Source organism: Mycteria americana, chromosome 6 (assembly GCF_035582795.1).
Source record: "Mycteria americana isolate JAX WOST 10 ecotype Jacksonville Zoo and Gardens chromosome 6, USCA_MyAme_1.0, whole genome shotgun sequence".
Classification (NCBI taxonomy): domain Eukaryota; kingdom Metazoa; phylum Chordata; class Aves; order Ciconiiformes; family Ciconiidae; genus Mycteria; species Mycteria americana.
The window spans coordinates 22,678,628-22,692,206 of NC_134370.1; the positions used below are offsets into that span (position 1 = coordinate 22,678,628).

Below are 13,579 nucleotides of genomic sequence, written 5' to 3' on the forward strand. Positions count from 1 at the left end.
CCAGATTAAAACTAAAATTTTAGACAGTACTGACATTTAATCTGTTCAGAGTTTGACCATCTATTCATTGGCTAAGTAATGGGTTTCAGCATCAAAATATTAACATGCTCCAAGTTATAGTGAACTGACTTGAGGAAAATTGCCAATAGTAGCTTGTAAGCTACTTTTCAAAATTCTCTTCTGCACTAATAAAGAATAATGTATTGTATTAATCAGTATCAATGTATTTAATTTTAACCTAATGACAAGACAAGCTTGTTGCTCTAACAGGTGTGCTGCTTTATTTTTAGTCTAGTAGTAATAACCATAAAATATATATAACATCAAAACTACACTTGACACTACTCTTTACACACTTTAATGAATTTTACAAGAAATACTGAGACACTTTTGTCAAGAGGCAATGTAGTCCCTTTGGGACTTGGTGACAATGTAGTCCCTTGGGACAATGTAGTCCCTTTGGGACTAAGTCCCCACACAGGTAGCTTCTGGTTCCCACACCATACAGCTATACATCCTGGTGAGTGGGACAGACTGCATCACTTAAAAATCATACTGTTACACATGTGTGCTTCTAACACTTTCAGAAGTCAGGTGAGTAATTGCCAATTTGTCAAGCCGTAAGGTTCACAGGACTTTACCTTGTCAGCCTGTGTCTTCTGCTGAGCTTCTAAGTTCCCACCCATAACAGAATAAATGTTGATCCACCCATCAAAAGTGGCAGCAGAGAAGACTGAAGGATTCCTAGGACACCACTGGACGTCAAAGCACCACTGACTCCGAATGGGTAACTCGTAAACCACCTATCACAGAAAGAGAGAAGGCAGAAGCACAACACGAATAGCCCCCTGCTTTCCCCAAATTACTTGCCCACAGCAAGTGTGTCACACTATTTACATATCACCACTGTATACAAGACTCTTATTTTTGCTCCTTGAAGGACACACTTGCAACTGAGTTACAGTGCACTGAGCCCAAACAGCAGAAAGCCACAGAAAGCTGCTATACGATAGGATTTTGATTGTAGAACAAAAGCCAAAAGCAACAAGTCAGTTTTGCTCTGCTTTCTAAGCACTACTGTAACAGAGTACTATAGTATTGTCGCACCTGCTGTTAACCAAGGGAGACACACCAGAAAACAACACAAGAAAAACAGAAGCCAAAAGGCAAGAAGGTGTCATGAGCAAGAACATGTAAACAGAAAGAACAGTCTGGAATAACAAATTTAACAAGGAAAATAAAAGCCTACAGAAAAAAGTAGAACAACAAAAGAGGCCTGTAATAGCTGCAGATGAACTATGAAGGATATTGCAGCCAACAAGTTTCTGGTCCAGCACTCAAAAATCCAAAGTTCAATTCATGGCCCAGTCACAGGAAATTCCTGCCTGATGTTGGGCAACTCACTAACACAACCTTGACTTTGAACCTCCAGTTTGTAAAACAGAGATTTCCTTTATGCCTCACAGGCACAAAGCACAGAGAATCACAGCTTCCTTCTCTGTGGGAGCATGAGCTGTGTTTTCTGTTCCCAGGTATAAAACCTTGCATCTGCTTATATTAAAATCTAGATTGCTAAATTTAAAAAAAAAAAAACCCACAAAACAAAACAACCCAAAACCAAAAAAAACCCTGAAAAACCAAAAAATCCCCAAATAATCCCAAAAAACAAAGAAGCTAACCCTTCCCCCAAACTTACCAGATCAGCCATTCTGTATAACTGTACTGTCCTCACTACTGAAAACCTTCCCAGTTTTTGTATCACCTGAAAGTTTTCTGTTCATTGGTACCAAGTCAAGAAGACCCCCCTAACACTAGTTTATGCATAAATGTCTAACTTCAATTTGGGCTCTGCAAATCTACAGCAGCATGCATAAAGATGAGCCAGCTGCATTAAAATTGCTTTTTTTTTAAATTTTTCCGCTAAAACACAGTGAAAAGACTTTCATAAAAATTAGCCATCAGGAACGTTTCAGAGTCTGATTCTCTTCTAACGACTAGACATCTGTACAGAGTGAGCATGAAATCCCGTGAAACCGCAACAGCAGCATTTCATGCATTTTATGAAAATGGATTAATTTTTTTCCATGCCCCTAATGCAAAGGTGGTCAGCTAAGTGAAATTGTCCCATGAAATCAATCCAGCCTGGGGCTCCCAGCTGGACTTTGTTCAGTATCGTTAGAGTACTTTCCCCATGCTATCATCAAGATCAACTACGTGAATTTTGTTCAAAGTTCAAAATTCAGTTTTATTCAGAAATTCAGCATTGCATGAGTAGGTATGCAGAAAAATTTTTTACACAGCCCTATTTTAATTCAGGTGATACCGAAATATTTCAAAGATAGCAATTTTGAGACAGATGACTAGATAAGCACACGCATGTGAAACCACTGTACTATGAATAAAGTTTACACACATATTTAATTACGTTGTTCCCCTCTCAATGACCCTAACAAATGCTCCTCATTCTCCTTCAAGTTTCCCTGCAAAAAACTTACTACCTTAGGAGAAGAAAGAAGAAACAAATGGACACAGAGAACACTACATGTGTGAACATAGCAAGAGTAATCATAATTAGTTGAAACTAAGTTTTAGTTAAAGCTTTCTCCCCTCTGTGATCACTGGACAGAGATATATCAGAGAAAATATCTGCCTGTCTCTGTTGTTTTCAGTCTGGATATGGACAACACTCTCATTCACTCCAGACAGAAAGAGTGCAGAAGACGTACTGGAGGAAATTACATTGGCACTCCACAGGGATACAGAGAAGGGACACACACATAGTGTAGACACAACTCTATAAAGCAGACCACATGTACTTATAGCTGTGGTTATGTACCTCCCCCATACTTGGGTTCCAGCACAAGATCCGGTTGTCTTTGGCGCTACTCAACAGCAGTTCAGGATCAGCCTGGCACCAAGAGACAGAGAGAACTCCCCTAAAATAGATCAGAAAGAAATCAGTCATATTTCATACCCAGTTCACTCTCCTACCCTGTCACCAAGAAAGCAGCATGCACCAGCACTTAAGCTCAGAAATGCTAGTTCTCATCTCCACCCTCAACCAGATTCATCTGTGAAACAAAGCAGCCTAGCAAAAACCCTTAGTTCTCCTAAGTCCAGTCTCCCAGATGTCTGCCTTTTAAAGATTGAGATCCTTGAAAAGGCAACACAAGCAGGCCCTCACCTCGTGTGCCCTTCCAGCTGGCTCAAAGGAGAGGTAGCAAAACGTAAGTCCCATATTTGGATCACTGGGAAGCGGTCATCCTCAGAGGAAAGGACCAGCTGGGTTGCAACTTCTGGATGCCAGGCCATTCCTGAGCAATGCATCTAGGGACAAAAATAGCATAGGCTGAAAATTCAGCAAAGCAAGCTGGCAACAGCACAAATGGCCCAGAGCCACGTCATTCTACAGTTAACTCGCCTAGAATCCTTGACACAAAGCAAGTCTAGCAATGTCTTGCTGTGGGAAGCAAGTATTTCTACCTTCTCTACACAGCAAAAAACCCACTAACCATACAGAAGTTGAAGGACTCGTTCAAAGTTGACCTAGCAAGACAGCTGGGATTAAAACACAGGAAGCTTCTCATAAATGAGCTGTGAACATAGAAATTGAATGCAAGGGTGCCCTAATTTTAGGAACAGCTAGGTGTCTTGTTTCTCCCTTTCATTAGGGAAAAAAAAGAGAGAGGCGCTTTACAGCTCCAAGAGAACCAGTCCCAACAGCTCCCACAATAAAAACACTTGTTCCCAAGAGCCTGTGCCGCTGCTTTGCAGTCACATGTGGCATGTTGTAAGCTAGTTAGAATCACAGCCTTTCCTCCACTCACTCTGTTGCTGTGGTCACTGACTTTGATGATAGGCTCATTCTTCCTGAGGTCCCAGACCACAGCCTTGCCGCTGGGGTGAGCGGAGGACAGGATATGCTGCACCTGCCGATTCCAGGACACCACACTGATGTCTTCATGAGGCTGCCAAGACAGGAAAGGCCACACATCCATTATGCCCATGTTGAGGGAACACTAATCACAGGATTCTGACACTAGCTTAACTAAGGCATTTGATGATATATAGATTCCTCTCTTCAATCACTGATCAACTAACTGGAAATATCAGCAACACTGACCAGAAAGACTAGGGAGCATGGAAAGTCAGTCTTTACTCAGAGAGTACAGTGGACAGTCAAATTCTATGGGGGAATGTCACCTGGAAAAGCACCTCTGCATTTTGGGAGCAGGTACTGGATTCTGCATTGGCATTCTGCATTCTGTTATAAATCAGTCCAGAGAGAACTGCAGCGGAGAGAACATAGATGCTTCTACCCTGACTCCTGGGATGAACTTAAATGGAAAGATGACCTTGTGCAATATTTCAGGAGTGCAGTGAGATGGAAAATGATGAAGTATTCAAGGCTAATTGTCCTTACTGTATCTACCGCAATGCAGGAGATAGGCAAGGAAACAAATGGGAAGCTTATTGGAGGAAAAACCTGGCCTGCTTTTAGGCAGGTTTATTATGATTTTTCCACTTTCAGGAGCTGATTACCCTGAATAACATAATCAGCATCAGAAGATCAGAAGATTCTTCCTCTTCAAACTCAGGAAACATTATCTGGGAGTAATAGCCAAGATGCATTAAATGGCTCACTGGCTCTGCTAGGGATATAGCTTTCATGAGATATGAAAAGCTTCAGCTGAAGCCTGAAATAAATTCATTCCTCAGAGAAGGTCCAATAAACCTTCTTAATCCATCACACATGCCCCAGCTGGATCACAAGATAAACTGGTCAGTTACTTGATTCAAATCCACAAAGAGCTTATCCATCCATCCAAAGTGAATCCTTCCAGAGCTTGTCAGCCTACCTCCCCTCCCTTTACAACACTCTTTCCACGTCCCCAGAATGAAGCTGATCAGTCACTTCTGATTCATCTTTCTCCTGACAGACATCAAGGTCATTCCCCCTTCTGAGACTGACTAGACCAGGATGACTCCACACACTCACATCTCTTTGCCTTGCCTACTGAGATACAAAACTGGAGGGGTATTGCCCAGAGGAGAACTCGTTTACCTGTGATTTAGCCCCTGGAGTCATAGGCACACTGAAGTTATTCAAGTCCCAGATGAAAATTTCAGAATCATTGGCTCCAGAAGCCAAGAGGTTACTCTGTAGAAAAAAAGAAAAGCTCAGCTGAGTTTCCTGCTCACAGGGAAAGAGGATGGATTTCTTAAAAATAAATGTAAGCAAAACCCCCAAAATCTTCCAAAGTCAGATGACAGCTGCATTTCACAGCCACTGGTAAGCAGAAACATACTAACTGGATTATAAACCAAGCACACCTCTGGCCTCTGTGCCTTCAGCTGTGCCATGGTACAGACCTGTTCAAAATTTGTCTAGCAAACTACATGTGCAGGTGGCTGCTGTTACTCATCATGAAACTCTGCCACAGGCCTGGAAGCCACTGTCTCTGGCCAGCGGAGCCTTTGCCCTGCATCCTGGCACCAAGGACATTTCTTCTGAGAAGATGCAGGCTTCCCACAAGGGTCTGCAGACAACTTTCAGTTTGCCTTTGTGCTACCACGAAAACTTGTGTTCTGTTCACTACTTGCTTACGTTGCAGTCCCTTCGAGTGCGATCAGAGTCCCACTGAATTAGACACCAACTGAACAAATAAAAAAAAGAAGTTCTGATTTCAAATGGGTAATGGTCTAACATGTATTACAAGACATGTTTTTACAGAGAGCTAAGAGACTTGATCAAGGTCACAGGGGAATTCAGTGGCAAAGCTGTGAATAGAACCCAAATCTGAGTCCCAAACCAGCCTTGTGTCACAACTACCATGCCTCTTTCAAGTTAAAAGCTGCTCCTTCAGTTTATAAATCTCTATACACAAGGGAAAAACATATTTTTTAACATGGAGGTTAACTTTCCTTTGGTTATAAGTATCTTAGTGCTGCATACCTGGAAAGGGTTGAAGTCAAGAGCTCGAACAGGACCTGAATGCTTCTCTGTCTGCCCAATTACAGGCTCGCTCTTTGAAGCCAAGATGCGGTGCACACTGTACATTGTCAGTACACCATTATCCCCTCCACCAATGATCACACCGGAGGGCTCCGGAGACCCATTTCCAAAGTTACCCCAGATCAGCTTATGAAACCTAAAAAAGAAGAAAATAAAGATGGTGTAGGCCACAATATTTGGTGGAAGTCAAGACATCCTCTGCATTACCAAAAACCACATCCATGTTCCGACCTATCAAGCATAACCATCAGTCTGCACCTTAAATAATAATTTCCCTTTAAAGAGGACTGTGGCTCTTGCATGCAAAAAAAGATATTAGCTTCTTTCCAAAGATCTTTAAAGGGAACTTACAAAGGAAGAGCTTGTCTCTCTCTCTTTTGTTTTGTTTGTTTAAAATGTTTAGGACCTCATATGGGATTTGGTGGGTGAAATCCTCTAACCTACACTATATAGAAAATCAGATTAGAGGACTATGTGCCTTCCTTTCCAGAGCTGTTATCTGAAAAATATGTTTACCCCCTTTAAAATCTGCTAGGTAGAAATCAAGGCTGTGTTTTACACTGGGTGCAAATGCCACCCACACCCATGAGCCTAAGAAATCACCTTGTCTTAAAAAGCTGGAAAATAAGTTTCACTCTGCCTCTAGTCTCTTTATTGCAAATCATTAGGCCCAGCAAATTCACATGATACAGAATGACTCTACTGACTGACTACCATATAAGTCCTTTCAGATTTCTCCAATGGTCCAACTACTCTACTTTTAACACCCAACATGATTTGTGTCGACAAAAACTTTCAATTCTTGAAGACAGAGTTCAACTGATCCAAAAGATCACTTTATATCCCAAAAACATGATCTCCTCCTCTCCTTCCTTTTACCAGAAAAGCCCTTTTCAATTCCACTGACTGATACATCAGTATGAGCCTCTAGTACCTGTTTGAGGCAGGAAGTGTTCCTTTCTGCTTCATGTCCAGGGAGGGATCCCTGAAGTCAACCTCAAATATTTCCAAGGTGGCATTTGTACTGAAGGATGCATCCAGCTGCTGGGCAGATGTTCCTAGCAGAAGTACAAGGGCAACACAAGTGGGCACTTTTTTCAAGAGCACAAGATACAAAAAGAGCAAGGCACTGGAACCTCATTTTTCATAGTCAACACAACCTTGGTGGTGTGCCCATTCAAAGAGAGGACATGTCCGAACACCTCAGAAAGAGGAATCAACAATTACGACAAAGACCGTGAAAGAAATTAGAACTTCTTCAAGAAATTCTGGGCACCAGGGTCACTGTTGCGCAAGTAACTTTCTCTCTTGGGATAGATATAATTCACATACCCTCTTCCAAGCAGCCACAGCTTCTGATATTAAGTCCTTATCTAAATTACAAATGCAGTCGCATCATGAAACCCAGCTACAATTATGATCCCAAATACTTCTATATACTGCTCCTCAATCATGACCAGATGTCTTGATCAGACCTTCTAAACCTAGTCTACAGCTAAAGTTCTTCAACCTTAGCCAACTAAACACACCCCAATGACCCACAGACAGCTAGCAGTCACACAGTGGTGGCTTCCTTCCTTCTAGCTTACAGAATAAAAGCTAAAAATTGATTTAACATTGCCTAATGGGACACTGCCAGGCAAACAGTCACCCAGTTACCACAGGGATGCTTTGTAACTGCCTATGGCATGGAAAGTGCCCAAGAGACTATTAAAAAGCAGTACAACTTATGAAACTATGCCGTTTCTGATCTACAGCAGACTGAAGCCAAGACCTTTGGTCCAACCAAAACTCTGGCCTTATTAGAGAAACACAGAATAGACTATTTACCCCAAAAATGGGCACATTGCTTTTAAGGCAACAGTTGAACTTTTGTCACTTTCTTTTGATAGTCATCCCTGAAAAAAAATCAAAACAACATGGCAGTGCTGCACAACCCAGGCATTAGACAGAGCTGACTAGTTCTCATGTTGGGCAGACAACTGTGGTGGGTTGACCCTGGCTGGACGCCAGGTGCCCACCAAAGCTGCTCTATTGCTCCCCCCTCCTCAGCTGGACAGGGGAGAGAGAATATAATAAAGGCTTATGAGTCAAGATAAGGACAGGGAGATGACTCACCAATTACTGTCACGGGCAAAACAGACTCGACTTGGGGAAATTAGTTTAATTTATTACCAATCAAATCAGAGTAGAATAATGAGAAACAAGAACTAAATCTTAAACCACTTTCCCCCCACCTCTCCCTTCTTCCTGGGCTTAACTTTAATCCCGAATTCTCTACCTCCTCCCCCCCAGCAGTGCAGGGGGACGGGGAATGGGGGTTCCGGTCAGTTCCTCACACATTGTTTCTGCCGCTCCTTCCTCCTCAGGGGGAGGACTCCTCACACTCTTCCCCTGCTCCAGCATGGGGTCCCTCCCACGGGAGACAGTCCTCCACGAACTTCTCCAATGTGAGTGCTTCCCACGGGCTGCAGTTCTTCATGAACTGCTCCAGTGTGGGTCCCTTCCATGGGGTGCAGTCCTTCAGGAACAGACTGCTCCAGTGTGAGTCCCCCATGGGCTCACGAGTCCTGCCAGTAAACCTGCTCCAGCGTGGGCTCCTCTCTCCATGGGTCCACAGGTCCTGCCAGGAGCCTGCTCCAGCGCAGGCTTCCCACGGCGTCACAGCCTCATTTGGGCACATCCACCTGCTCCAGCATGGGGTCCTCCACGGACTGCAGGTGGATATCTGCTCCACCGTGGATCTCCATGGGCTGCAGGGGGACAGCCTGCCTCACCATGGTCTTCACCACGGACTGCAGGGGACATTCTGCTCCAGCGCCTGGAGCACCTCCTCCCCCTCCTTCTTCACTGACCTTGGTATCTGCAGAGTTGTTTCTCTCACATATTCGCCCTCCCCTCTCCAGCTGCGGTTGCTGTCACGCAGGGGTTTTTTCCCCCCCTTCTTTATGTTACCACAGAGGCACTACCACCGTCACTGATGGGCTCGGCCTTGGCCAGCAGTAGGTCCATCTTGGAGCCGGCTGGCATTGGCTCTACTGGACATAGGGGAAGCTTCTCACAGAAGCTACCCCTGTAGCCCCCCTGCTACCAAAACCTTGCCATGCAAACCCAATACAACAACCCAAGCTGTCAGTTCCACATAGACATTAAACTCACCTACTGCCAACTCAGTGAACAGGCTGACTTTGTGCTTCAGGAAATAAAATTACTATAACAATAGTAAATAATGAATAATATCAACAAAATGCAAATGTAAGGTTTTGCAGAAGTATTGAAAATTGACTATTAACCAAAACAGGCAACTTTAGAGAGAAGAGGTTTCTATTATTTGATTGTCAAGCCACGTGATAATGGGTGAAGACCAGCAAAAGTAAAACTGAGCTTAAATGAACATGACTAGAATGAACTTTTTTCTTCCCCACAGACATACCAAGTATGTAACCTTATTTTGTTTTATTTTTCACAGCAAGCAGGTGTTGGAGTTCATACAGACTTAATTAGAAGTTAGATCAAAAAAGCCACATATTCACCCTTTGAAAATCATTGGCCTTTAAGGTGTCAAAGTTGAGCATAAAAGTAATCCTCTACCGGTCACTTTAAAAAAAATGAAAGCTGTAATGTTTTCAGTATATTGCTTGTAAGTTTTCCGGAGATTATTAAGGTGCGAACTGTTGAAAATTAAAACCAATACAACTCTACATAAAATCTCTCTGTGACTCATACCGTAATATTCACCAATTGTGAAGAACTTTACCTGTTGCTAGATAAATGGGGTGGTTGTTTGCTGGACTCCATGCCTGGACAGCTGTTCGCTCAATTTCCTTTAGCTTCATTTTCTAGGCTCTAGAAGAAATTTCACACAGTGATTAGAACAGCCAGACAAAGCCAACACGAAAATAATCACACCAGTAACAAAATATCCCCCTTACCAAGATACCACGAGAACAAATTGCTCTCAATAGAGAGAAGTTACTTGCTACTTCCTGAGGTAGTGAATACAGTTTTACTGGAATGAATTAGGGTATTTTAGAATTTTAAAAAGCCACAATCCCAGCTGTCTGACCCCAGATTTTCTTTCATATATAGCCCTCTTTTTCATATGCCCCAATTACAGGAGAGTTTCAGAAAAAGGAAGGGGATCTAAATTAAACAACATACTCAAGTCTTCAGTCCAGGCTGGTTTAAATCAGCTGCAGAAATTAATTTAAACAAATGTATTTGCAAAGCACTAGTTGTTCTCTCTGAACAAGCTGATGTCAGTATATACATTGGCAAAAAGGGAGCAGAAAGAATCTCAGGGCAGGCTAAATTCCAAGCAGAAAAGTGACGTGGCAACAGAAAACAAAGTGCAATGCTGTCGTGTGCCAATTCTATTAATGTACTTTGTTCTCGCTCCTCTGAGAAGCAAAAGGAAAAAATTATTTGACTTTCTGCTTGAGTTTGTAAACGGTAGAAGAAGGTGAGAAGAAGCGATCCAGAAGTAACTACTGGGTTTCAATCTCAGCTCTGACAACAATTCTTCCTATTTACTCTGCATAGATCAACTAACACCTGTAAAACAGGAACTCAACTTCCCCATGTCACTGGAGAGAGATTAGTTGGGCAATAATGTAGCAGGATAACTGAAAGTCAAACATCAACAGCAGGCAGCCAGGAGGCTGCAAAACTGAATATAAATACAAATTACTGTTCCATGTAGGATTCCATTCTCGCTGAGAAGAAAGCACCCAGCACCTCTCCATCCCAGAGTATGCCCAGGCTTTCTAGGCATGTGAGCAACATAAATGATGTGTGGACATATAATTCACAAGCTAGCGGGGTCACTCTCACGAGCCGTTCCTAAACCTTTCAAGCTTGGCTGCGGTGCGGTCTTTTAACTCTAGCTGAACAGAGCTGCTAACTATGCACTCAGATGATATCATGCTCAATAAAGTAAAACTGTCAGCAGGCAGCACAGCAAAACACTCTGCATCTTGCCAGCTCACTGTGATTAACCTCTTCTGGTTACTTGACACTGTGTTAGCCCAGCTGACAGTTAAACCACAGTCTGCACCACGCAGCCCTCTGTTCAGATGCAGGGCTACAAGCATCAGTGCTTCAGAGCTTGGCCTTACTCAGGCCAGAGTATGGATGCTTATTTGTAACCAAGTTCATAAAGGTAGCTTGCTGTGGCCAGCCCACTGTCTGGCCAAACCATCCAAGAAAAAAACCAACCCAGTTTTGAAAAAGTCTTCTGTCATCTTTTGGTTTATTTGAAGCTATGGTCTCCTGAGGCCCACTCAAGGGGAAATCTGGTCAGCATGACTTCTTGGGCTCAGACCTCCTGGCTAATAACTCCACACCCTTTTTAGGGTTTCTTCACCACCACCAGTCAGAAGATAAGGACGGACACTCTCTCTCTCCCCCATGCACTATCAGGATATGCTGTTTGATTAGAATTTATTTAATGCTTTTTAGCATTAGCCTGCAGCAGTATCTCCCAAAGCTCAAACTGCCTCTTGCTATTCTCACATTAACCTTATCCCAACTCAGCTGAGGCCCAGAGGAATCTGAACAAAACTCTGTACAATAAAACAAGTGCAACTATTTCCTCATGCAGCCTAGGAACAGAGGTGGAAAGGTCACCCCCTCCTCATCACCATAACAGACCTCTAAAGCTTACTTTTCAATCTTCTAGCACATACTCTGCAGGCTGCTCATTAGGGCTCCATCACATTCTCTCTGCCAAGAAGTTCCAGCACCTACTCATCTGTCTCCTATACCACTGCAGGAACACTGTCCAGGTCTCCTCCCTTCATCAGCAGGGGGGAATGAAAATATCCCCAGGAGGAGTCAAGTGAACCTGCTAGCAACAGCCTACTGCACAAGGCACTACCTGGCTCCACTGTGGGGGAGCAGGCCAGCTGGTATGTTCCTTACCAATCCCTTTCTTGCCTCTTCCTCCTCCACTTACAATCCATCAGCTGTGGGAGCTGGCTGTACATACAGGCCTCACTGCTTCTTGGCTTTTAAGAGGGCAACTCCCCTGCAAACCTTATTAGACAATGGTCAAGAGACCTCTTCCCTCTAGTAAATTAACTGGTAAGGAAACAATGAAGAATACAACCATCACAAACTTAGCCAGGTGAACGGTACAAGCTCCCCCTCTTTACCCTCTGTGCTGGACCGACTGCATGGCTGGCACAATTTGCATTTAACATGCAAACAAAGATAAGCCACAAAAACTGTGCAAAACCATATTGATCAATTGTCCAGCTTTTCTTTTCAATAGAGCATTTTGCATAAGAAAGTCAACGTTACTGTTCTCTTTTCACAAACTTAAGTCAGGACAGAACGTGAAGGTGAAGTGTCTTGCCCATGGTAACTCACCTAGACATAGGAAAGCAAACAAGGCACCATTTAGAGTAGTTCAATATCAACAGAACAACTGTAGAGGCACTGGATCATAGGTATTGAACAGGTACACTGTGTCCCTGGTCCTCAAGGCAAAGCAGCAGTAGTGCCAACAGACTTGAGAAGGCCCACAGGAGACTCATAAGAAGCCAAAAGATCACAGTATCACACCATCTCTTAAGGACCTCCTACCAGTTCAGCTCCATTGCAGCCGAGGTTCTGCAGGGATGCAGCAGCACCTCCTCCTTAAGTCAGTGGGCTCTGAGTTTGGAAGGGGAAAAAAAAAAAGCCTAATTTGAGTCTTACTCTTAGAGAAGTGATCCTTCTATACACTGTGCATGTCTGTATCCAGGACAGGACTCACGATCCTTAAAGCAGGAAGAAGCCCTTCTTTAGCAACCTCTTGTGGCTGTCTGAGAAAAATTCACTAGTATTGAACTCTTGCACAGGAGACTTTTTAGGGAGAGGTTGCCACCTGCTGTCATTTCCCAAAATAGCATCTAAGACTTCTGAGAAAGCTCATGCTTTCCTCAGGACCTCTAATTAATTAATCATGACAATTTCTCCTCCTCCTCCCCCTTCTACAGACATCCGATTACAGATCTAACGTATTAACGAATCTCAGCCCCAAAGGGAGCTACAGGACAGAAGCAGCATTTCCCCGCAGCCTCCCCCCTCCATGGTTTCCTGCACAGTGTCCTTAAAAGGTAACAGTGTCTGCAAAGCAAAACCCAGCAGGTCAGAGCACTCCTCACCACTAAGAAATGGAGAGCACACAGCTAAACAGTGAAAAGTAAAAGCACATGTTCTCAAATCATGACGGGCCCTGTAAACAATGCTGACAGAGGCAAAAATTCCTCACCTATGTTAACTTGAAATACTTGTGGCTTTAAAGTACATTATAAAAGACCGTGGTTGTTGTTGTATCAGCTAATTGACCCTCAAAGCTGCCATGATAATCATCCCTGGTATCGCTCTAGTGAGGCCTTCTCTCTCTTGCACCACCCAAATACTGTCAATCAGAAACCCCGTCCTACTGACTTTCCCAATCCTCCTCCTGCCACTGGGCACCCAACCATTCCTCTTCGAAGAGTTCCTGCTGATATTGGACTTCCAGCACAGCACAAAAGGGAGCTGATAGCCTGCCTCCCCTTAGTTAAAGGTGAA

At 43.5% G+C, this 13,579-nt stretch overlaps 1 protein-coding gene across 3 annotated transcripts in view; it reads right to left on the minus strand.

The window, feature by feature from the left end:
• SEC31B (SEC31 homolog B, COPII component) overlaps window positions 1-13,579 on the minus strand; it is a 37,640-nt gene that overhangs the window by 22,922 nt on the left and 1,139 nt on the right. For 2 of the 3 annotated variants that reach the window (XR_012776156.1, XM_075504997.1), the window contains exons 2-9: window positions 9,774-9,862; window positions 6,951-7,074; window positions 5,957-6,152; window positions 5,066-5,161; window positions 3,828-3,968; window positions 3,185-3,327; window positions 2,837-2,936; window positions 642-803 (exon numbers count right to left, since the gene is read on the minus strand). Coding sequence is in view for 2 of the 3 variants with exons in the window: in XM_075504997.1 (XP_075361112.1) it covers window positions 642-803; window positions 2,837-2,936; window positions 3,185-3,327; window positions 3,828-3,968; window positions 5,066-5,161; window positions 5,957-6,152; window positions 6,951-7,074; window positions 9,774-9,852 (1,041 nt within the window). In the remaining variant the exon portion in view is untranslated. Of the gene's footprint in view, window positions 1-641; window positions 804-2,836; window positions 2,937-3,184; window positions 3,328-3,827; window positions 3,969-5,065; window positions 5,162-5,956; window positions 6,153-6,950; window positions 7,075-9,773; window positions 9,863-12,604; window positions 12,674-13,579 lie in introns of all 3 variants that reach the window. The other variant, XM_075504998.1, reaches the window with a different exon arrangement.